Below are 22,591 nucleotides of genomic sequence, written 5' to 3'. Positions count from 1 at the left end.
CCATTCCTTTCCTGTCCATATATCTATCCAATTTAACTTTAAACAATAACATAGAACCTGTCTCAACCACTTCTGCTGGAAGCTCATTCCACACAGCTACCACTCTCTGAGTAATGAAGTTCCCCCTCATGTTACCCCTAAACTTTTGTCCTCTAATTCTCAACCCATGTCCTCTTGCTTGAATCTTCCCCACTCTCAATGGAAAAAGTCTAACCACGTCAACTCTATCAATCCCCCTCATAATTTTAAACACCTCTATCAAGTCCCCCCTCAACCTTCTACGCTCCAAAGAATAAAGACCTAACTTGTTCAACCTTTCTCTGTAACTTAGGAGATGAAACCCAGGCAACATCTTAGTAAACCTCCTCTGTACTCTCTCAATTTTATTGACATCTTTCCTATAATTCGGTGACCAGAACTGTACACAATGCTCCAGATTTGGCCTTACCAATGCCTTATACAAATTCAACATTACATCCCAACTCCTATACTCAATGCTCTGATTAATAAAGGCCAGCAAACCAAAAGCTTTCTTCACCACCCTATCCACATGAGATTCCATCTTCAGGGAACTATGCACCATTATTCCTAGATCCCTCTGTTCTAAAGCATTCTTTAATGCTCTACCATTTACCATGTATATTCTATTTTGATTAGTTCTACCAAAATGTAGCACCTCATTTTTCAGCATTAAACTCTATCTGCCATCTTTCAGCCCACTCTTCTAACTGTCCTAAATCTCTCCAAGTTTTGAAAACCTACCTCATCATCCACAACAACATCATGTGTGCACTATTGTGATAATCTCACACAGGATCTCACCAATACAAATGCAATATACTCAAATTCAGTCTGATAAATATATCACATCTAGTGCAAGCAGTGGGGCATCTGAAGATGAAGAGGAGGCAGAGGCTCCACTCTGGAAAAACCCCGATCAATAAAAATCTAACAGTCAATTTCTCAAAGGGATAAACAAATCCCACTACTTAACTCCCCCAGATGAAGACTAAAATCAAGTATATTTTGTTGCTTCTTTTGTAGTTCTGTTCTTTGAACAGGTTCCATGGTTTGTTTTGAGCAGTCTGTGGAGAGACGAATGTCAGGGTTGTATACTGCACACATACTTTGATAATAAATGTTCTTTGAACATTGAATTTTTACATCACAATCATCAGAAAGATTCAACTTCTGAGCTGTGTATAGTTAGTACTCAGTATCTCAGTAGTACAGAGTACATGTTCATGAAACATCCTGAGCAATCATATCATATTCCTGCCATTAATTGACCACAGTTGTAAAATAGGGAAGGACATACAAAATTTCTTAGAGGACACCAGAAATGAATCCAATCCCAACATCCCAAGCTATAATCGTGTCATGTTAACCACTACATTACTGCAACCCATAACATAATGCAAATATCTAATCACATCATGTGGCAGCAACTCAATGCATAAAAGTTTTCATACATGGTAAAAGTTTCAGTTGTGTTCATCACAAACGTCAGAATAGGGGAAGAAATGTGACCCAAGTGACTTTGAGCATAGAATGATTGTTTGTGCCAGATGGGTGGTTTGAGTGTTTCAGAAACTGCTGGTCTCCTGGGATTTACATGCAGAGTAGTCTCTAGAGTTTACAGAAAATGGCGCGGAAAAACAAAAGATATCCAGTCTGTGGGTGAAAAAAAATGCCTTGTTAACAAGTCAGAAGAGAATGGCCAAACTGGTTCAAGCTGACAGGAAAGCAACAGCAACTCAAATAACCATGCGCTACAACAGTGGTGTGCAGAAGAACATGTATGAACGCACAACCTGTCAAGCCTTGATGTGGATGGGCTAAAGCAGCAGAAGACCACACAGAGTTTCATTTCTGTACCTAATAAAGTGGCCACTGAGTGTAAGTACACACAAAGATGGAAAAGAGTGATAATGGACCCTCATTCAAGATACTCATTCCAACAAATCATCTAGTATCTGAGCAACATACAAGACAAATGGAAAGTAGCCCAGCACAAGAGAATTCCTTGCAAATTAGTAAATATGTGCTATAGAATTAAATATGCAAGTCTGGAAAATTAATGAGACGCTGGGGTCGGGAAAATACAGACTCAACTGTAATGATAATTTTCAATTCATATCTTACCTCTCCATTTTTATTAACTGCAAACTGCACAACTGAGGGAATGCTTTTCAAGTAGTTCTCAAGGGTGGGAAATCCAAGCTGTTTATGAGGGATCACTTCACCTGTGAGTTGCTTATATTCATCCTGCAGTCTTGTGAAAGCCACACCATCTTTGCTTGACTGCAGCACTGCTCGCAGCATCTTAGCCACCAAGTCTTTTTCTGCTTCTGACATCTTCACCCTGCTAAAAAGCAAAAAGGTTATTCAGCATGTAAAATGCATATTGCATGTACAAATTCTCAGAAGGTTTCTGAATTAAATGAAAGATACCATTAAAATTTAAGCCATTGGTCATTTGGTCTATCAACTGTAAAAAAAAACAAATATATGGTGATATTAAAACAGCAGGATACTCCCAACTGCCAATTGCACATCGCTAACCAAGAGATTGAACAAAAGACCAGCTTGAATTACCTTGGTAGCTTTATATCACAAGATGCTAGAAGTAGAGATAAAAAGAAGAATTGCCATTGCCAAAAACAACTTCCAGACACATTTCTATAACAACAAGGCTTAGGCTACTAAAATGTTACATCTGGTCAATCTTGCTGTATGCTTCCGAATCATGGACTATAACACCAGAACTCCAAAGAAACTTAGAAGCAACTGAAATGTGGTTTCTTAGAAGAATGCTGAAAATATCATATAGAGATAGGGTAACTAATGAGACAGTACTCCAACATGCCCATACAAAGAGATCTTTAATGAGAACATTAAATGAGAGGAAACTTAATTTCCCGGGCCATGTCATCAGAAAGGGTGAAATAGAATGCCTTACATTACAAGGCCGTATACCTGGGAAACGCAGAAGAGGAAGGCAAAGAAGAAAATATACGGACACTGTGAAAGAACTAACAGATCTAAGTGAGCGAGATATCATTGACACTGCGTGGGATCGCTCGATGTGGAAAGCCATGATCGCCCAAGCGCGTAACGCACAAGGCACATGAAGGTGGTGGTGGTCAATTTACTTTGCACACACAAAAAAATAATTGGCAGTAACCCTTGAAATGCTATCCTGAGGCTCTACACAATACAGAAGAGATTCAACAGAAAGCTGGCATGGAACAGGAAAATACTTAAAACTGTGTATAACATATGGTTAATTGACACTTTCCTTGTGAATGTTGCTTATGTGATACTATTGAAACTAAGTATTTCATCGCACCTGTGCGTCAGTTTATTTGATCATGTTAGGGATCATTCTGGAGTTGTGACATTATGGATAGCATAAATCATAAACACGAGATTTTGCAGATGCTAGAAATCCAGAGCAACACACAGAAAATGGAGGAGGAACTCAGCAGGTCAGGCAGCATCCATGGAAATGAATAAACAGTCGACATTTCAGGCGAGACTCTTCATCAGGAGTGATGAAGTGTCTCGGCCCGAGATGTTGACTGTTTATTAAACCAAAAGATATAGGAGCAGAATTAGGTCACTTGGCTCATCGAGTCTTCTCCACCATTCCATCATGGCTGATTTATTATTGCTCTCAGTGCTCTTCTCCTGCCTTCTCCCTATAACCTTTGATGCCCTGACTAATCAAGAACCTATCAACCTCTGCTTTAAATATACTCAATGACTTGGCCTCCACAGCAGAGAATTCCAAATTCACCACCCTCTGATTAAAGAAATTCCTCATTACTATTCTAAATGGATATCATCCCTCTATTCTGAGGCTATTCCTAGATTCTGCTCCTAAATTCACCCACTATAGGATACAGTCTCCACAGCCACACTGTCTAGGACTTCCAATATTTGATAGGTTTCAGTGAGACCCCTCTCATTCTTCTGAACTCCAGGAATTACAGGCCAAGAGCAATCAAAAGCTCCTCAAATATTAACCCTTTCATTCCCAGAATCATTCTCGTGAACCTCCTCTAGACCCTCTCCAAAGCTAGCATATCCTTAAGGGGCAGAAAACGGCTCACAAAACTCGAGGTGCAGTCTCACTAGGGCGTTATACAGTAAAACCTCAGGATCACATCTTTGCTCTTGTATTCTAGACCTCTTGAAATGAATGCCAACATTGTATTGCCTTCCTTACCACCTGCAGTTAACATTTATGGAATCCTGCACAAGAACTCCCAAATCTCTTTGAACCTCATCTTCTCCCCATTTAGAAAATTGTGTGCACCTTTATTTCTTCTACCAAACTGCACGACTGTATCTTTCCGACACTATATTCCGTCTGCCACTTCTTTGCTCATTCTCCCAGTCTGTCCAAGTCCTTCTGCAGACTCCTGCTTCCTCAACGCTGCCTGCCTTCCACTCATCTTTGTGGCCAAGTTTGCAGATGATACAAAGCCATCAATTTAATCATCTAAATCACTGACATATAAACATGAAAAGCAGTCCTGATACCAACCTCTGTGGAACACCACTGGTAGTCAGCCAGAACAGGCCTCCTTTATTCACATTCTTTGCCTCCTGCCAGTCGGTCAATCTTCTATCCATGCTAGTATATTTCCTGTTATACTATGTGGTCTTATCTTATTAAGTAGCCTCATGTGTGGCACCTTGTCAAAGGTCTTCTGAAAATCCAAGTAAGCTACATCCACGTCTCTCCTTTGAGGGAACAACAGTCAGGATAGACAAAGAACACCAACACATTTGTCAGGCAAGATTCACCCTTAAAGAAACTATACTGACTTTGGCCTGCTTTAACATGCATCTCCAAGTACCCTGAAACCACATCCTTAGTAATGGACTCCAACATCTTCCTAACCACTGAACTGACCTATAATTTCCTATCTTTTTATCTCAATCCCTTCTTGCAAATTTCCCTCTGGAAGCAGTCCAAACTCTACTGACTCTTCAAAGATCATTACTAATACCTCCAGAATCTCTTCAGCCAGCCTCTTTCAGAACCCTGGGGTGCAGTACATGTGGTCCAGGTGATTCATCTACCTTCAAACCTTTCAGCTTCCCAAGCACCTTCACCTTAGAAATAGAAACTACACCCACTTCTACCCCCTGACACTCTTGAATTTCTGGCATTCTGCTAGGGTCTTCAACAGTGAAGACTGACACAAAATACTTATTCAATTTGTCCGCCACTTCTGTCCCCCTTATTACCTCACCAGCATCATTTTGCAGTGGTCCTATATCCACTCTCACCTCTTTTACTCATTACACTGTATATCTGAAAAAACCCTTTTGTATCTTCTTTGATATTATTGGCTAGCTTACCTTCATGTTTCATCTTTTCTCTCCTTACTGCTTTGTAGTTGTTTTCTGCTGTATTTAAAAGTATCCCAAATCTCTGACTTCCCACTAATTTTTGCTATTATTTATGCCCGCCCTTGCTTTTATGCTGTACTAGACAAAGGGGTGACCCGTTGTGGCACCCTTTGACAGAAGGGTAGTGCAGTCTGATATGAGCAGAATGAACATTAAATTTTCCTGAATGCTATTGGTATCATTTTGCTTTGGAAACTGAAGTAGAAAACCTCAGGTTATTAAAGAAGAATGACGCGTAGCAAAGCAAATATAGCTGCTCCTCATTTAACAAAGGACACTTTTGATGGCATCATTTCTGGTTTATCTGCCACCCTTGTGACTCTCGTTATCATTCTGGAGATGTGCAGCCCTTTCATCCCCCATCTCTTAATCTCTTCTGCTGTTTGTTGTTTGTCTCTGATCCTGGAGATGTGCATGCCTCTCCTCCTCTGTCTCGTCTTCTCTCATCTTTTTTTGTCCTGGCTCTGACTTTGTCTTTGAAAATGCAAAACGTGTTGGAAACCTTGAGGGGGAATGAGCTGGTGTGCTCAGAACATCACGCCAACCAATGAATGTAAAGGAAAAAGTTAGGTACAAAACTGAGATTAATGAAGTCCAGGGAATGGTAAACAGTCAATTTACAGGATTTGCTGTCAATTTGCTGGATGTTTGTAACTTGATATTCGAATAAAGGTATAGTAAATAGTATGACTAAGAAAAGCAATAGAACTTCATGGAGGGAGAAGTAGCCAACCTAGTAGATGACAATACAGCTGTCTGGAGGACCTCAAAAAGCAAGTGAGAACTAGAAGAAAAATTGTGCCAAATGGAAACCTCAACTAATTTAGTGGAAAGAACATTTTAAAGTGGAGAATAGGAGCGGTACAGTGGGATAGCTGGTAGCTGCTGCCTCATAATGCCAAATACGTGGTTCAATCTCAACCACCAGTACCATCTGCCTGCAGCTTCCATGTTCTCCCTATGATCATGGAGTCCTCCAACTTCTGCCATTAAATTTGTGTTACAGAAGTTAGATTCTGTGAACTGTAGAATCCAAGGGGAGATGGATGAAAATGTAGGGAGAATAAATTAAGGAACTAATGCAAGATTAGTGCAATGGGATGCTGATGGTGACATGGAGTCTGTGGGCCAAAAGGGTCTGCTTCCATGTTTTGAGACTATATTTAAAAAGCCAAGACCCCGCCCCCCCCCCCCCACCAGAGCTAGCACAGATAAGACTAGAACTGGAGCAAAAGAGTCACTATAACAAGCACTGAAACAAACATGATTCAGACAACAAAAAAAGGATTAATCTACAAGTTGTGTAGTTGAAAAATTAAAAAACTGAAACTACACCAGTGGATTATAGAGGCAAATAGAGGATTACGTATTGCACACTAGAAAAGATCAGTAAAACTGCAGATACTAAGTGACAGATTCATAACAGCCATGTTTAACATTGGCTAAAGGAATCAATGTCAAGAAAATAGAAAACAACAGGAATTCTGCAGATGCTGGAAATTCAAGCAACACACATCAAAGTTGCTGGTGAATGCAGCAGGCCAGGCAGCATCTGTAGGAAGAGGTGCAGTCGACGTTTCAGGCCTTATATACTTCCATCCCCCATCAGGATGGTCTCAAAGCTCTACGCTTCTTTTTGGATTCCAGACCTAATCAGTTCCCCTCTACCACCACTCTGCTCCGTCTAGCGGAATTAGTCCTTACTCTTAATAATTTCTCCTTTGGCTCCTCCCACTTCCTCCAAACTAAAGGTGTAGCTATGGGCACCTGTATGGGTCCTAGCTATGCCTGCCTTTTTGTTGGCTTTGTGGAACAATCTATGTTCCGTGCCTATTCTGGTATCTGTCCCCCACTTTTCCTTCGCTACATCGTCGACTGCATTGGCGCTGCTTCCTGCACGCATGCAAAACTCGCTGACTTTATTAACTTTGCCTTCAACTTTCACCCTGCCCTCAAGTTTACCTGGTCCATTTCCGACACCTCCCTCCCCTTTCTAGATCTTTCTGTCTCTGTCTCTGGAGACAGCTTATCCACTGATGTCTACTATAAGCCTACTGACTCTCACAGCTATCTGGACTATTCCTCTTCTCACCCTGTCTCTTGCAAAAACACCATCCCCTTCTCGCAATTCCTCCGTCTCCGCCGCATCTGCTCTCAGGATGAGGCTTTTCATTCTAGGACGAGGGAGATGTCTTCCTTTTTTAAAGCAAGGGGCTTCCCTTCCTCCACTATCAACTCTGCTCTTAAACGCATCTCCCCCATTTCACGTACATCTGCTCTCACTCCATTCTCCCGCCACCCCACTAGGAATAGAGTTCCCCTGGTCCTCACCTACCACCCCACCAGCCTCCGGGTCCAACATATTATTCTCCGTAACTTCCGCCACCTCCAACGGGATCCCACCACTAAGCACATCTTTCCCTCCCCCCCCTGCATTCCGCAGGGATCGCTCCCTACGCAACTCCCTTGTCCATTCGTCCCCCCCATCCCTCCCCACTGATCTCCCTCCTGGCACTTATCCGTGTAAGCGGAACAAGTGCTACACATGCCCTTACACTTCCTCCCTTACCACCATTCAGGGCCCCAAACAGTCCTTCCAGGTGAGGCAACACTTCACCTGTGAGTCGACTGGGGTGATATACTGCGTCCGGTGCTCCCGATGTGGCCTTTTATATATTGGCGAGACCCGTCGCAGACTGGGAGACCGCTTTGCTGAACATCTACGCTCTGTCAAACATCTACGTTCTGTCCGCCAGAGAAAGCAGGATCTCCCAGTGGCCACACATTTTAATTCCACGTCCCATTCCCATTCTGACATGTCTATCCACGGCCTCCTCTACTGTAAAGATGAAGCCACACTCAGGTTGGAGGAACAACACCTTATATTCCGTCTGGGTAGCCTCCAACCTGATGGCATGAACATCGACTTCTCTAACTTCCGCTAAGGCCCCACCTCCCCCTCGTACTCCAACTGTTACTTATTTTTATGCACACATTCTTTCTCTCACTCTCCTTTTTCTCCCTCTGTCCCTCTGAATACATCTCTTGCCCATCTTCTGGGTCCCCCCCCCCCATCTTTCTTCCCGGACCTCCTGTCCCATGATCCTCTCTTATCCCCTTTTGCCTATCACCTGTCCAGCTCTTGGCTCTATCCCTCCCCCTCCTATCATTTTGGATCTCCCCCTCCCCCTCCAACTTTCAAATCCCTTACTCACTCTTCCTTCAGTTAGTCCTGACGAAGGGTCTCGGCCTGAAACGTCGACTGCACCTCTTCCTACAGATGCTGCCTGGCCTGCTGCGTTCACCAGCAACTTTGATGTGTGTTTCAAGAAAATAGAGTTCAGAAGTTAAAATCTAAGCAGAGTTCCACCCACTAATTTTACTTTATTTTAAGATTATGAAAATATACAAAATACAGAAGTTTTGAGAAAGTGTTGTTGGGGAATTTCACAAGTTTTTAAAATAGCAATTTAAAATTCAATTATGTATCTGCATAGAATTTGTTCCTAGACTGCGCAAGTGTAACAAGGCCAGCTATTAAGCACTGAATGCTGGGCATTCCATGAATACCAATACTGAATCGACATGTGAACGCATCAAAATTAATTTGTAAAAAATAGAAATGAAGTGATGAGTCTACAAGAGAAACATCAGCTTTAATCCCAGGATTTTAAAAGAGGAAACACTAAAAATCTTCTAAACCTCCTGAAATGGGAACAATTCCTCTTAATAGGAAACTGCAATATCACCCCTACTTATATAATGAGAGAAAATGAGAGGCAATACAAATCTTCAAACATGAACACATTTTGATGAATAAATTGTTCTCGGGTTTCCAGTAAGGTACAGGTATTGATTATAACTGATGTTTCAATGACAAACTCTGCCATCTTCATTCTGGAAGCCCTAATAGAGTTTATTCATTATGTGTGTCTGGAAAGCACTAGATCCTTTCTCATGAATACATTTTGTTTTAAAGCACATCCAGTCTAGTCCTGAATTTTACAGTGTACAGTGACTGCCACTGTTACAGCTATCCACAACACTGGATGTAGCCTCCTATGTGTTGGTCATCTGTCAAAATTTTGTTTCTCATCTGGGAAAAACCCACTAAACTGAATTCAGAACTCAGTTCTTCCAGCATTTTCTGTGTGTTACTCTATCTTTTTAAAAAGCAGCTTTCCACAAACTACTTCTAGCTATGACTCCACTTTCCCTTTATCTGCTCCAGCATTCAATAACACATTTAAATTAAGCATCAATTCCCTGCACCAGCTTACAATTCCCTTATAATCCTTGAATACTCCTTTGACAAAATACTTCTATCAAGAAATACATTTAACTCCACGTCATGAAAAATTTCTGCTGTGAACCACCCAATCTTCGTCTTAAAGCAAAACTTGGAAAGCAGACTTTGAGAAGAAGAGTTATTCTCAGAGTCGCAAACAAGACCAAATCCAGAACAAAATTTATCTTTGTGTCTCAGGAGTTTATGTGGCATGGCTGCAAAGAATTTCCAGCTCAACAGATAAGCATTCACAAGATTAAGAAGTTTAAGGTGCTGAAAAAGAATAATTTCTTTGCCTTCAAAGCATTTATAAAAATTTATGATGGGTAATTAGGCAAAGCAATTCATGCACATGTGGGATTACGATCAGTACATTGCATGATTAAAAAGACCACAAAACCACAAGACACAGGAACACAGCCCATTGAGCAGGTTCTACCATTCCAGACCCAAGGAAATCTGCAGCTGCTGGAATTTCAAGCAACACATAAAAGTTGCTGGTGAACGCAGCAGGCCAGGCAGCATCTCTAGGAAGAGGTACAGTCGATGTTTCGGGCTGAGACCCTTCATCAGGACTAACTGAAAGAAGAGCTAGTAAAAGATTTGAAAGTGGAAGGGGGAGGGGGAGATCCAAAATGATAGGAGAAGACAGGAAGGGGAGGGATGGAGCCAAGAGCTGGACAGGTGATTGGCAAAAGGGATATGAGAGGATCATGGGACAGGAGACCTAGGGAGAAAGAAAAGGGGGAGGGGGGGAAAGCCCAGAGGATGGGAAAGGGGTATAGTGAGAGGGACAGAGAGAGAAAGAATGTGTGTATATAAATAAATAACGGATGGGGTACGAGGGGCATTAGCGGAAGTTTGAGAAGTTAATGTTCATGTCATCAAGTTGGAGGCTACCCAGACGGAATAAAAGGTGTTGTTCCTTCAACCTGAGTGTAGCTTCATCTTGACAGTAGAGGAGGTCATGGATAGACATATCAGAATGGGAATGGGACGTGGAATTAAAATGTGTGGCCACTGGGAGATCCTGCTTTCTCTGGCGGACAGAGCGTAGGTGTTCAGCGAAACGATCTCCCAGTCTGTGTCAGGTCTCGCCAATATATAGAAGGCCACATCGGGAGGACTGGACGCAGTATATCACCCCAGCCGACTCACAGGTGAAGTGTCACCTCACCTGGAAGAACTGTCTGGGGCCCTGAATGGTGGTGAGGGAGAAGTGTAAGGGCATGTGTAGCACTTGTTCCGCTTACAAGGATAAGTGCCAGCAGGGAGATCGGTGGGGAGGGATCTTGGCTCCATCCCTCCTCCTCCTGTCTTCGCCTATCATTTTGGATCTCCCCCTCCCCCTCTCAAATCTCTTACTAGCTCTTCTTTCAGTTAGTCCTGACGAAGGGTCTCGGCCCGAAACATCGACTGTACCTCTTCCTAGAGATGCTGCCTGGCCTGCTGCGTCTACCATTCCATCATGGCTAATTAATCATTCCTCTCAACCCAATTCTTCTGCTCTTCTCCCCATTACTTCCGACGACCTTGCTAACCAAGAATCTATCAATCTCCACTTTAAATGTAACCAATGACAGCCTCCACAGCCATTTGTGGCAATGTGTTCCACAGATTCACTATACTCTGGCTAAAGAAATTCCCCTTCATCTCTGTTTTAAAAGGACGTCCCTGTATTCTCACCAATGCCTTATAAAGCCACAGCATGACATCCTTGCTTTTATATTTCTCGTCCTCTTGAAATGAATGCTAACATTGCTTTTATCTTCCTTACCTTGCAAGTAAGCTTTTAGAGAATCCTGCACATGGACTCCCAAGTCTCTGATTACAGAATTTTCTCATTAAAATAGTGTACATCTTTATGCCTTCCACCAGACATGACCATACACTTACTAACACTTCTTTGCCCATTCTCCTAATCCATGTCCTTCTGAAGACTCCCTGTTTTGTCAACACCTCCTAGCTCTCCACCAATATTGGTAATGTCCACAAACTTGGCCACAAAACCATCAATTTCATCATCCAAATCACTGACATATCACTGACATATAATATGAAAAGAAGCAGTCCCAACAACAGCCCCTGTGGAAAACCATTAGTCACCACAGCCAAAAAGAATATCTCCCCCCCCACCACTTTGTTCCTACTCTTTGCCTCCTGCCAGCCAATCAATCTTCTATCCTGTAATACCATGGGCTCTCATCTTGTTAAGCAGCCTCATATGGGGCACCTTCTGAAAATTCAAGTAAATAACATCCACTGACTCTCCTTCTTCTATCTTATTATTTTCTCAAAGAATTCCAATAAATTTGTCAGGCACACTTTTCCAAGAAGGAAAATAACTGACTTCAGCCTTTTTATTTTAAATCAAGTGCCTCCAAGTACCCTAAAACCTGATCCTGAATAATGGACTCCAACATCTTCTCAACCACTTTAGTCAAGCTAATTTCTCTACAATTCTGATGTCTACTATAAGCCTACGGACTTTCACGGCTACCTGGACTATTCCTTTTCCCACTGTCTCCTGCAAAAATGCCATCCCCTTCTCGTAATTCCCCTGTCTCTGTCACATCTACTCTCAGGACAAGGCCATTCATTCCAGGACGAAGGAGGTGTCTTCTCTTTTTTTTAAAAAAAGGGGCTTCCCTTCCTCCACCATCAACTCTGCTCTCAAATGCATCTCTCCCATTTCACGCACATCTGCTCTCACCCCTTCCTCCCACCACCCCACTAGGGTGAGGGTTCCCCTTGTCCTCACCTACAACCCCACCAGCCCCCAGGTCCAACATATAATTCTCTGTAACTTCCGCCACCTCCAACAGGATCCCACCACCAAGCACATCTTCCCCTCCCCCCCTTCTGCTTTCCACAGGAATCGCTCCCTTTGCGACTACCTTGTCCATTCGTCCCCCCCATCACTTCCCACCAATCTCCCTCCCAGCACTTAACCTTGTAAGCGGAACAAGTGCTACACCTGCCCTTACACTTCCTCCCTCACCACCATTCAGGGCCCCAGACAGTCCTTCCAGGTGAGGCGACACTTCACCTGTGAGTCAGCTGGGGTGATATACTGCGTCCGGTGCTCCCGGTGTGGCCTTCTATGTATTGACGAGACCCGACGCAGGCTGGGAGACCGTTTATATTCCTGCTGGAGGAAATGAACATTTCTGGTCAAGACTCTGCATCAGGTGTGAGGCTGTAGAAGGAAGATAAGTTCAAAGGTGAGATAGAGGAGTAATAGAGGTGCTGGCAGGCAATATATGGAAGGACAGGCAGATGAAGCCACTTGGGGGGGGGGAAGGGTGAGGGGGAGTTTAGAGACAGGAAGATGAATACAGACAAGGGAAAACAGTAAGGGACCCCAAAAAAAATTGTTTTTAAATAAATAAATCAGACTCACTACTGAGTCTTACGACAAATCAAGAACCAAAACCTTGCTTTATTATCCACGGTAACTACCATCTGCTTCCATCTCTTTCAATCAGATTTATTATCACCGTCATACGTCATGCAATGTGTGTGGGGGGGGGGGCAGACAGTCTGATAATGTTCATAGACCATTCAGAAATCTGATAACAGAGAATAAGGTCACCCTGAAACATTCAGTGTGGGTCTTCAAGCTTCTGAAACTCTTCCACGATGGTGGAATTTATTATATTTTTTTTGAAAAGGGCAAGTCCAAGGTGGTGAAGATCCTTGTTGGTAAATGCCGCGTTACTGAGGCACTGCCTTTTGAAGCTATCCTCAATGGTTGGGGGGGGGGTGGGGGGGGGGGGAATTGTGCCATGATGGAGCTGGCTCAGACTGCAGCCTCTTGCGATCCAGTGCCTTGGAGCTTCTACACCAAACTGTGATGCAACCAGTCAAAATGCTCTCCACTGTACGTTTGTAGAAATCTTTGGTGACAGACTAAATCTCCTCAAACTCTAATTAAATATAGCTACTGGCATGCTTTCTTCTGGTTACATCAAGGTGTTGCGCCGAAGCTAGATCCTCTGGAGATGCTAACACTCGGGAAATTGAAGCTGCTGACCTTTTCCGCTGTTGACCCCTCAACGAAGGCCAGTGCATATTCTCCCATCTTCCTCTTTCTGAAGTCTACAATCAGTTCTTTGCTCTTGCTGACATTGCGAAGCCATTTAACCAGCCAATCCATCTCACTCTTGTACACCTCCTCATTGCCATCTGAAATTCTGCCAGCAATAGTGGTGTCATCAGCGAATTTATAGATTTAATGGATTCCTTTGGTAAATTCTGCTGCCAAATGTCTTCAATAGACTTTGCTGATAACAGATAAATGCTGCAAAGGCAACTGTCATCATTCTCTACAATGTGTTGTGCTGCAAAAGCTGCAATATTCTTGTTTGTACAGACAAACAATTACCTTTATATAATTTCTTTATCATAAATGCATCATTAAATTCAAGGTCAAAAATTAAGACAAACAATTCTCAGGAATACTTTAACATTGTGAATTTAAAAACACTCTACTTAAAAAAATGAGGATTAGTATATATTTAGAGCACATTCAACATGGAAAAAAAGAGTAAAGTCTTCTACATAACACTGGAATCAGAACTTGTTGCAGCCTGCATCCAGGTCAGGATCTAAACCAATACTGGAGTATGGCAGAAAGGAGGTACCACACTTCATTTCAGAGTCAGTACCATCCTTCATAACTGATTTACAGTACTAAATTCAGCAGCAATGCAAGTTTAAAATAATTCAATTTGACACAAAGTAGTTGCAAAAGTAAAAGGACCCTTTAAAAGTGCTGCAGGAATCTTTAATGCAGTACCCCTCATAATCCACTGTACGCCAGCATGAACCTGATAGGATGAGTGGCCTTTCTCTGAAGATATTAGTGCTACAACAACACAAAAAGAATACTGGAAGAAATTAATTTTTAAACAACCTTAAGATAGTTAAAATTCCTGACTAGTCACCATGTTACCAATCACAATATTAAAGTAGGGGACCCAAAATGCTTTTGCAGAAGTTAAACTTTTGAGGTTTGCAGACAAAAGTTTCAGAACATTAAAACATAAATACTGAAGACTTTATTACAAAGTGGTTCGAGTTAATAGAATTGAAAAGCAAAATAGCAAACAAAAGAAAACTGGATCAAGGTCATGATGGAATTTATTCACATTGGCATTGGTTAAAAGATTAATTCATGACAGAGCACCAGGATATCACACCTCACAAAAGATAAATGAAGAGGACCAGGCAAAAACAAGGTGACACTAAGGCATACAATTCATGTAGTAATTGAACACTGAATTCCCAAAAGACAAGTACAAGATTAGCCCACGACTAAAAGTAAAAATCATGTCTTTCAGTTTCAAGTTCAAGTTCCAGTCAACATATGGCACATAGGTTTTAGTAACGACACAATACATAGGGGCAAGGTAAGCCACTTGACTGTCAGAGCTTGCTGGTAATTGGTTACAGTATTTGTCACTCTAGTTCAGATCAAACAGGAATGGAGTATGAGTATGTACACATGTACACCATCACACCCCCTAAAAATTGCCACTTCATGCCTCAAATTACCTTGCCCAAAAGGAAATATGACAACCTAGGTTATCCAATCACTTGGACTCATTTTGCTGACAGTGAAGGTGTCAATGTTAGCTCAAAGGCTGAAAGAGGAATGGTCTATAAAAGGGATCCCCAACCTTTATCGCACTGCGGACCGGTTTCATATTGACAATATTCTTGCAGACCGGCCGACCGGGGGTGGTGGTAGGGTTGCCAACGGACAAGAGTAGCAGTCAAATACGCTGGGTTTACCCCAAGAAAGACTACAATGACCATGAAGCCTTGCGCAGTCACCAGCGCGCATGCGTGACTTGTGCATGCGTATATGATTTTTTTTTCTACCAATCGTTTTTGGCGATTCTGTTCGGGGGGGGGTGTGTTAATCACGACCAGAATATCAGTGCTAAGTGGCTAATACACTCAATTTCCTTTCTAAAAGGGTTTATCTAACAAATTTAATATTAAACACACAGCGCAGATTTTCCTCGCATGAATATAGTGATAAGTCAATTATCAGGGGAGCTTGAAGTGTTGAACGAACTTCCAGTAGAAGTGGTAGAGGCATTTAAAGAAAAATTGGACAGCTATATGGACAGGAAAGAAATGGAGGGTTATGGGCTGAGTGCAGGTCGGTGGGACGAGGTGAGAGTAGCATTCGGCACGGACTAGAAGGGCAGAGATGGCCTGTTTCCGTGCTGTAATTGTTATATGGTTATATAAGTCACTTATAAGTCAATAGCATCATAACATTTTAAGTAACATTTGGATATTAAACACGCAGCGCATATTTTCCCCATATGAACATATAAAATCATTGCAACACACCAATATCGCTGAATCAGTGGGAGCCCGGGGCTGGTTTCCCTACAACGAGACTGACCCGTCGATGGGTGATGTGAGACAGCGATACTCGAAGGGGGTTCCTTGTGTCCAGTCTCTTCCGCAATTTAGTTTTCGTTGCATTCATTGCAGAGATATGTTGGAAATGGAAGCAACGTTTTCAGTGCTTTCATGGCTATCTCAGGATTTTTAGCCTTGACTTTGATCCAGAATGCCGGCAGAGATGTTATGTAAAACATACTTTCCAGCTCATCGTCATTTGCAAGCTCGAGGAGTTGATCTCCTTCCCGCGCTGACATGGATGACGCGCGGGTAATAACCTCGCATGCGTAATGGCTCAACAGTGGGTGTGACAGGGAATGAGGAAAGGTGCAGCTGACTCCTATCGCCAAATCATATCGCTTCCTCGCGGCCCGGTAGTCGGGGACCGCTGGTCTATAAAGTGCAATCACTAAAATCAGATCCTAGATTCACTTAATCATTAAATAAAGTTAAACAGTTAAATACTCTGCCATTTGTGCTGAGAAACTCGCAGGTAAACAGAAGCAATAAGCCTTCAACATTGGGGGTTCAGAAAATGAGTTAACAGAATATCAGTTTCAAACATTAACAAAAATGCTGTCTTCCAGTTTCAAGATATTGTCCTCGACAATAACCCAATAGAAATACTCAAGTGCTCAGAGTAAACATGCAGTAGGAACTCTCACACTGAGGCATATTACACAACATGAAACTGTTCTTTCACTTTCATTTCAGTACAGTGCATTGGGAATCCAGGAAATTGCCTATGGTAGTTTACAGTCCACACCTAATATACAATGAGGGGATCTGTTTTGTTTCTGTATTAAGGACTCATGAAATATGCTGCATACAAAAATAAGCTTCCTGAACTTTCATTCCACTACAAAATCAAGAACATTCTTTCTTGATCCCTAATGTAAACAGCCATTTAAACCCCTCTCCAACAACTACAAAGAGGTAATGCATTTTCAAAAGAAGGGTTAACCTTAGTGTCAAGAAAATCACAGACATTTGCCACTAATGTCCTCCCCAGCTAACAAACAAGTGACTTTGTACAGCGTGTCCTAACAAACATCTGTTCAGGAGCACAGTGGCATCAGTGGCTGCTGCAGGTCATTTTCTAGAACCTGGGAACTTAGTTCACAGCTACATTTCCAACCTGTGAACTGTTCAGATTATAAATAGTTCGTAGAAACTGAACTTTCCCTTAAACCTAACCTTTACAGGACATCAAGATATGACCTCCATAAAGCTATCAGAGATGCTAAGAGACAGTATTAATCCAGCCATCAGCTGTGACAGGGCTTACATATTATAGGTTAACTAAGTCAGGCACCATCGCCAACAACACCACATACCTTCCAGCAACATACATCAAAGTTGCTGGTGAACGCAGCAGGCCAGGCAGCATCTATAGGAAGAGGCGCAGTCGACATTTCAGGCCGAGACCCTTCGTCAGGACTAACTGAAGGAAGAGTGAGTAAGGGATTTGAAAGCTGGGAGGGGGAGATGCAAAATGATAGGAGAAGACAGGAGGGGGAGGGATGGAGCCGAGAGCTGGACAGGTGATAGGCAGAAGGGGATACGAGAGGATCATGGGACAGGAGGTCCGGGAAGAAAGACGGGGGGGGGGGTGACCCAGAGGATGGGCAAGAGGTATATTCAGAGGGACAGAGGGAGAAAAAGGAGAGTGAGAGAAAGAATGTGTGCATAAAAAAGAGTAACAGATGGGGTACGAGGGGGAGGTGGGGCCTAGCGGAAGTTAGAAAAGTCAATGTTCATGCCATCAGGTTGGAGGCTACCCATACGGAATATAAGGTGTTGTTCCTCCAACCTGAGTGTGGCTTCATCTTTACAGTAGAGGAGGCCGTGGATAGACATGTCAGAATGGGAATGGGATGTGGAATTAAAATGTGTGGCCACTAAAGAAAGGGGCTTCCCTTCCTCCACTATCAACTCTGCTCTTAAACGCATCTTCCCCATTTCACGTACATCTGCTCTCACTCCATCCTCCCACCACCCCACTAGGAATAGGGTTCCCCTGGTCCTCACCTACCACCCCACCAGCCTCCGGGTCCAACATATTATTCTCCGTAACTTCCGCCACCTCCAACGGGATCCCACCACTAAGCATATCTTTCCCTCCCCCCCTCTCTCTGCATTCCGCAGGGATCGCTCCCTACACAACTCCCTTGTCCATTCGTCCCCCCCATCCCTCCCCACTGATCTCCCTCCTGGCACTTATCCGTGTAAGCGGAACAAGTGCTACACATGCCCTTCCTCCCTTACCACCATTCAGGGCCCCAAACAGTCCTTCCAGGTGAGGCATCACTTCACCTGTGAGTCCACTGGGGTGATATACTGCGTCCGGTGCTCCCGATGTGGCCTTTTATATATTGGTGAGACCCGACGCAGACTGGGAGACCGCTTTGCTGAACATCTACGCTCTGTCCGCCAGAGAAAGCAGGATCTCCCAGTGGCCACACATTTTAATTCCACATCCCATTCCCATTCTGACATGTCTATCCACGGCCTCCTCTACTGTAAAGATGAAGCCACACTCAGGTTGGAGGAACAACACCTTATATTCCGTATGGGTAGCCTCCAACCTGATGGCATGAACATTGACTTCTCTAACTTCCGCTAGGCCCCACCTCCCCCTCGTACCCCATCTGTTACTCTTTTTTATGCACACATTCTTTCTCTCACTCTCCTTTTTCTCCCTCTGTCCCTCTGAATATACCTCTTGCCCATCCTCTGGGTCACCCCCCCCCGTCTTTCTTCCCGGACCTCCTGTCCCATGATCCTCTCGTATCCCCTTCTGCCTATCACCTGTCCAGCTCTCGGCTCCATCCCTCCCCCTCCCGTCTTCTCCTATCATTTTGCATCTCCCCCTCCCAGCTTTCAAATCCCTTACTCACTCTTCCTTCAGTTAGTCCTGACGAAGGGTCTCGGCCTGAAACGTCGACTGCGCCTCTTCCTATATATGCTGCCTGGCCTGCTGCGTTCACCAGCAACTTTGATGTATGTTGCTTGAATTTCCAGCATCTGCAGAATTCCTGTTGTTTACATACCTTCCAGATCAGGTCTCGAACAGAAGGGAATTGATTGATATGTCACCTGCAATCCCAACTGTCACCAATGAACCTGAATCTACTGTCCTCAACACAGAGCAAGATCAGTTTTCTGGAAGGTGATCCAGTGGAAAGCTTCAGGTTCAGAAGGTGTTTCTGGGTATGTCTTTATACTGTATCACATGCCGATCAACTGGCAGACACTCTTTAACCTCTCCCTGCTTCAGGCTGTGCTTCCTTCCTGCTTTAAGACAACTGCTATCATCCTGGTTCTCAAGAAAAACAAAATAATGTACCTTAATGACTGTCTCGTGGCTCTAACATCTGCCATGAAGAAGTGCTTTGACAGGTTTCTAATGGCACACTCCAGCCTTCCAGACAATCTAGATACACGGCAGTTTGTCTACCAGCAAAACAAGTCTATGGGAGATGCCATTGCCCTGGCCCTACACTCACCTATGGAACATCTAGACAGTAAAGACACCTCCATCAGTATTCTGTTCATTGACTCCAGTTCCCCCTTCAATACTATAAATTCCAAGCAAACTCTTCACCGACCTCCAGACCCTGGGAATCTATGCCTGTGCAACTGGATCCTGACCAACAGACCACAATCAGTACCAATAGCCAACAACTATTCTAAACACTGGTGCTCCACAAAGTTGCATCCTCACGCCCCACCCCACACCCTCAACTGCACAGCTAGATTCTGCTCCAACTTCTTTTTTTAAAAAAAACAGCCCACTATGGTGGTATCACCAAGTTTGCAGAAGATACCACCACAGTGGGCCATATCTCAAATAACAATGAGCCAGAGTACAGGAAGAAGTTAGAAAGTTTAGTGACATTGTGTCACGACATTAACTTCTCCCTCCATGTCAACAGAAGAGCTGGACATTGAATCAGAATCAAGTTTACTATCACCAACATACATCTTGAAATCTGTTAACTTTGCGGCAGCAGTACAATGTAATACATGATAAATATAGAAGAAACTGAAGTATATATTTCCATTAAATGGTTGAATTAAAATAAGTAATGCATAACAGAAATTTAAAAAGTAGTGAGGTAGTGTTCATGGGCTCAATGTCCATTTAGAAATCGGATGGCAGAGGAGAAGAAGCTGTTCTTGAATCATTGAGTGTGTGTCTTCAGGCTTCTGTACCTCCTTCCAGTGTGAAGAGGGCATGTCCTGGGTGGTGGGGGTTCTTAATGATGGAGGTCACTTTTCTGAGACACCACTCCTTGAATATGTCTTGGGTACTACAGAGGCTAGTACCCATGATGGAGCTGACTAATTTTAACCACTCTCTGCGGTCTACTTTGATCCTGTGCAGTAGCATACTTCCCCCGCACCCCGCCCCCCCACCAAGTCTCCTCAAACTCACGATGACATACAGGAAGGAGATGCATGCACATACACATCAGTGGCATTTATGGTTGAGAGTTGAGCTTCAAGTTTTTAAGACTGAATATCAATAATCTGTCCTGGTCCAACCACGTGTAGGTCTCAGACCCCAATTGCACTTGTTTATCCACAACCATTTCGCCTGGTGTTTCTAACCATAAAGGATCACACAGCTTCCAAGCCAATGAAAACATAGTACACCATCGGCAGCCAGCTACATATTTGTGAAGTGCTTTTACAAAAACTATTTAACAAAATAAAATCAGACTAATTGCAAAACAGTTCATACACTATATTATTCACGTTGATTAGATCTGTACATTTCTATATTTTATGGTTTGATTGTTTCCTTGTTGCAGCATCGTGTCCCGCTAACACCCACATTCCTTAAACCTGCTCCCTGCCGAAGACCCACTCATCCATTACTGCGAGTCTTCACCAACTACCAACTTTCTCCTTTCTTACGCTACAGGGGTCAGACACTGTGGTTGTGCTGGAGCCACGTTCGCAGAGTTCACCCACATCTTAAACTCTCCCACCCTCTGGTGATCTGCAGTGCCTTTATCTCTCGTTCAACACATTTCATCCCGTTTCTCTCTGTTTACACAGCGTTCACCACCCCAGACCGGAACCCTTCAGTTTTTAAATTAGTCCCTGGTAGATTGCCCTCGCCCAACCCCTGTCATTAGTGCCGGGCTCTCCTCAAGCCTCTCCGGCCCTCACTCCGACCCTACGTTATTCCTTTGCCCACCCAGTACTAACCTCATCCCCTCGGTTGCCAGGGATCTCTCACAACCCCTTGGTGATCAATTAGTCTGCCGCGCCGCTTCTCCCTCCCGATGATCCGATAATGCCCCGACACTGTCAGCGCTCCAGCAGCCGCCCGGCGATTCCCAGCCGAACTTTCCGGCCTCCCTAAACAACCTCCGTTGCCCTCCCAACACTCCCCGTGCTTCATCAGTTCGTCCCCGACACCCTCACTGCCCCGTCCAGGGCACTTCTCCGACGCTGCCTGCAGTTGCCCTCACAGGACTCTCCGGGTGCGCCCACGCCCTCGGGATTCGGCCGGTACTCACCGCGGGGCGCGCCCTGCAGCCGCGCCGCCACCCGCTCCCTGCCCAACGGTTGGACCGTGTCTGGACCACCGGCGTGCTGGTACGCAGCCGACTCCACGGCACCACGAGAGATGCGCATGTGCGCACACGCCCCGCCTGGGCACCTGCCGTTGTTATCGAGGAGGTTGCGCATGCGCTGCTGCCGGCCGAAGTGGGGCGGCTGCAAGTTACATTAGCGAACTTCCAAATTGTAAAGAAGTTCAACAGCTTGAATACTAGTGCGTATAACACAAAGTGAAACTGTTCTTGTCTATTTCACTTTTTTAAAAAGAAAGACGGTTGTCGAAAGATCCCGTGGAAAGTTTCATTGGGATAGGGAGGAAGTGTACTGTAAGGGTGCCAGTATTGGTCAATTAGTGGCAAAGTGTGGAGTTAGCAAATCCTGTGGAGAAATATCCGGAATACAAACGGAGTTGACAACTTCGGCTCCAACTATCTTTTCAAGCTCACAATTTTCTCTGTTTTTAATATGTTTTATCACAGGAAACAAAGCCTCCGTGGCTTTAACATTGGCGAGGGTGTTAAACTTCAAAATAAATGTTATTATCAAAGTACATACATGTCACCATATACAACCCTGAGATTCATTTTCCTGCGGGCATACTCAGCAAATCTATAGAATAGTAACTCTAACGGGATCAATGAAAGATAAACCAGAGTGTAGATGACAACAAACTATGCAAATGCAAACATAAATAAATAGTAATAAATAATGAGAACATGACATAACAAGATAAACATTCCTTAAAGTGAGATCATTGGTTGTGGGAGCATCTCAATGGATGGGCAAGTGAGTGTAGTTATCCCTTTTGTTCAGGAGCCTGATGGTTGTGGGGGTAGTGACAGTTCTTGAACCTGGTGGTGTGAA

At 43.7% G+C, this 22,591-nt stretch overlaps 1 protein-coding gene across 2 annotated transcripts in view; it reads right to left on the bottom strand.

The window, feature by feature from the left end:
* LOC134357442 (tudor domain-containing protein 7-like) overlaps positions 1–21,826 on the bottom strand; it is a 126,981-nt gene extending 105,155 nt beyond the window's left edge. The window contains exons 1-2 of one of the 2 annotated variants that reach the window (XM_063069026.1): positions 21,685–21,826; positions 2,146–2,365 (exon numbers count right to left, since the gene is read on the bottom strand). In XM_063069026.1, the coding sequence (XP_062925096.1) occupies positions 2,146–2,358 (213 nt within the window). In that variant the 5' untranslated portion in view covers positions 2,359–2,365; positions 21,685–21,826. Of the gene's footprint in view, positions 1–2,145; positions 2,369–21,684 lie in introns of both variants that reach the window. The other variant, XM_063069027.1, reaches the window with a different exon arrangement.
* Between the last annotated feature and the right edge of the window lie 765 nt (positions 21,827–22,591).

The sequence above is a fragment of the Mobula hypostoma genome, chromosome 16 (genome assembly GCF_963921235.1).
Source record: "Mobula hypostoma chromosome 16, sMobHyp1.1, whole genome shotgun sequence".
NCBI classification, from domain to species: Eukaryota; Metazoa; Chordata; class Chondrichthyes; order Myliobatiformes; family Myliobatidae; genus Mobula; species Mobula hypostoma.
Note: the sequence above shows the minus strand (reverse complement) of the source record. Positions and strands in the feature narration are given on the sequence as shown.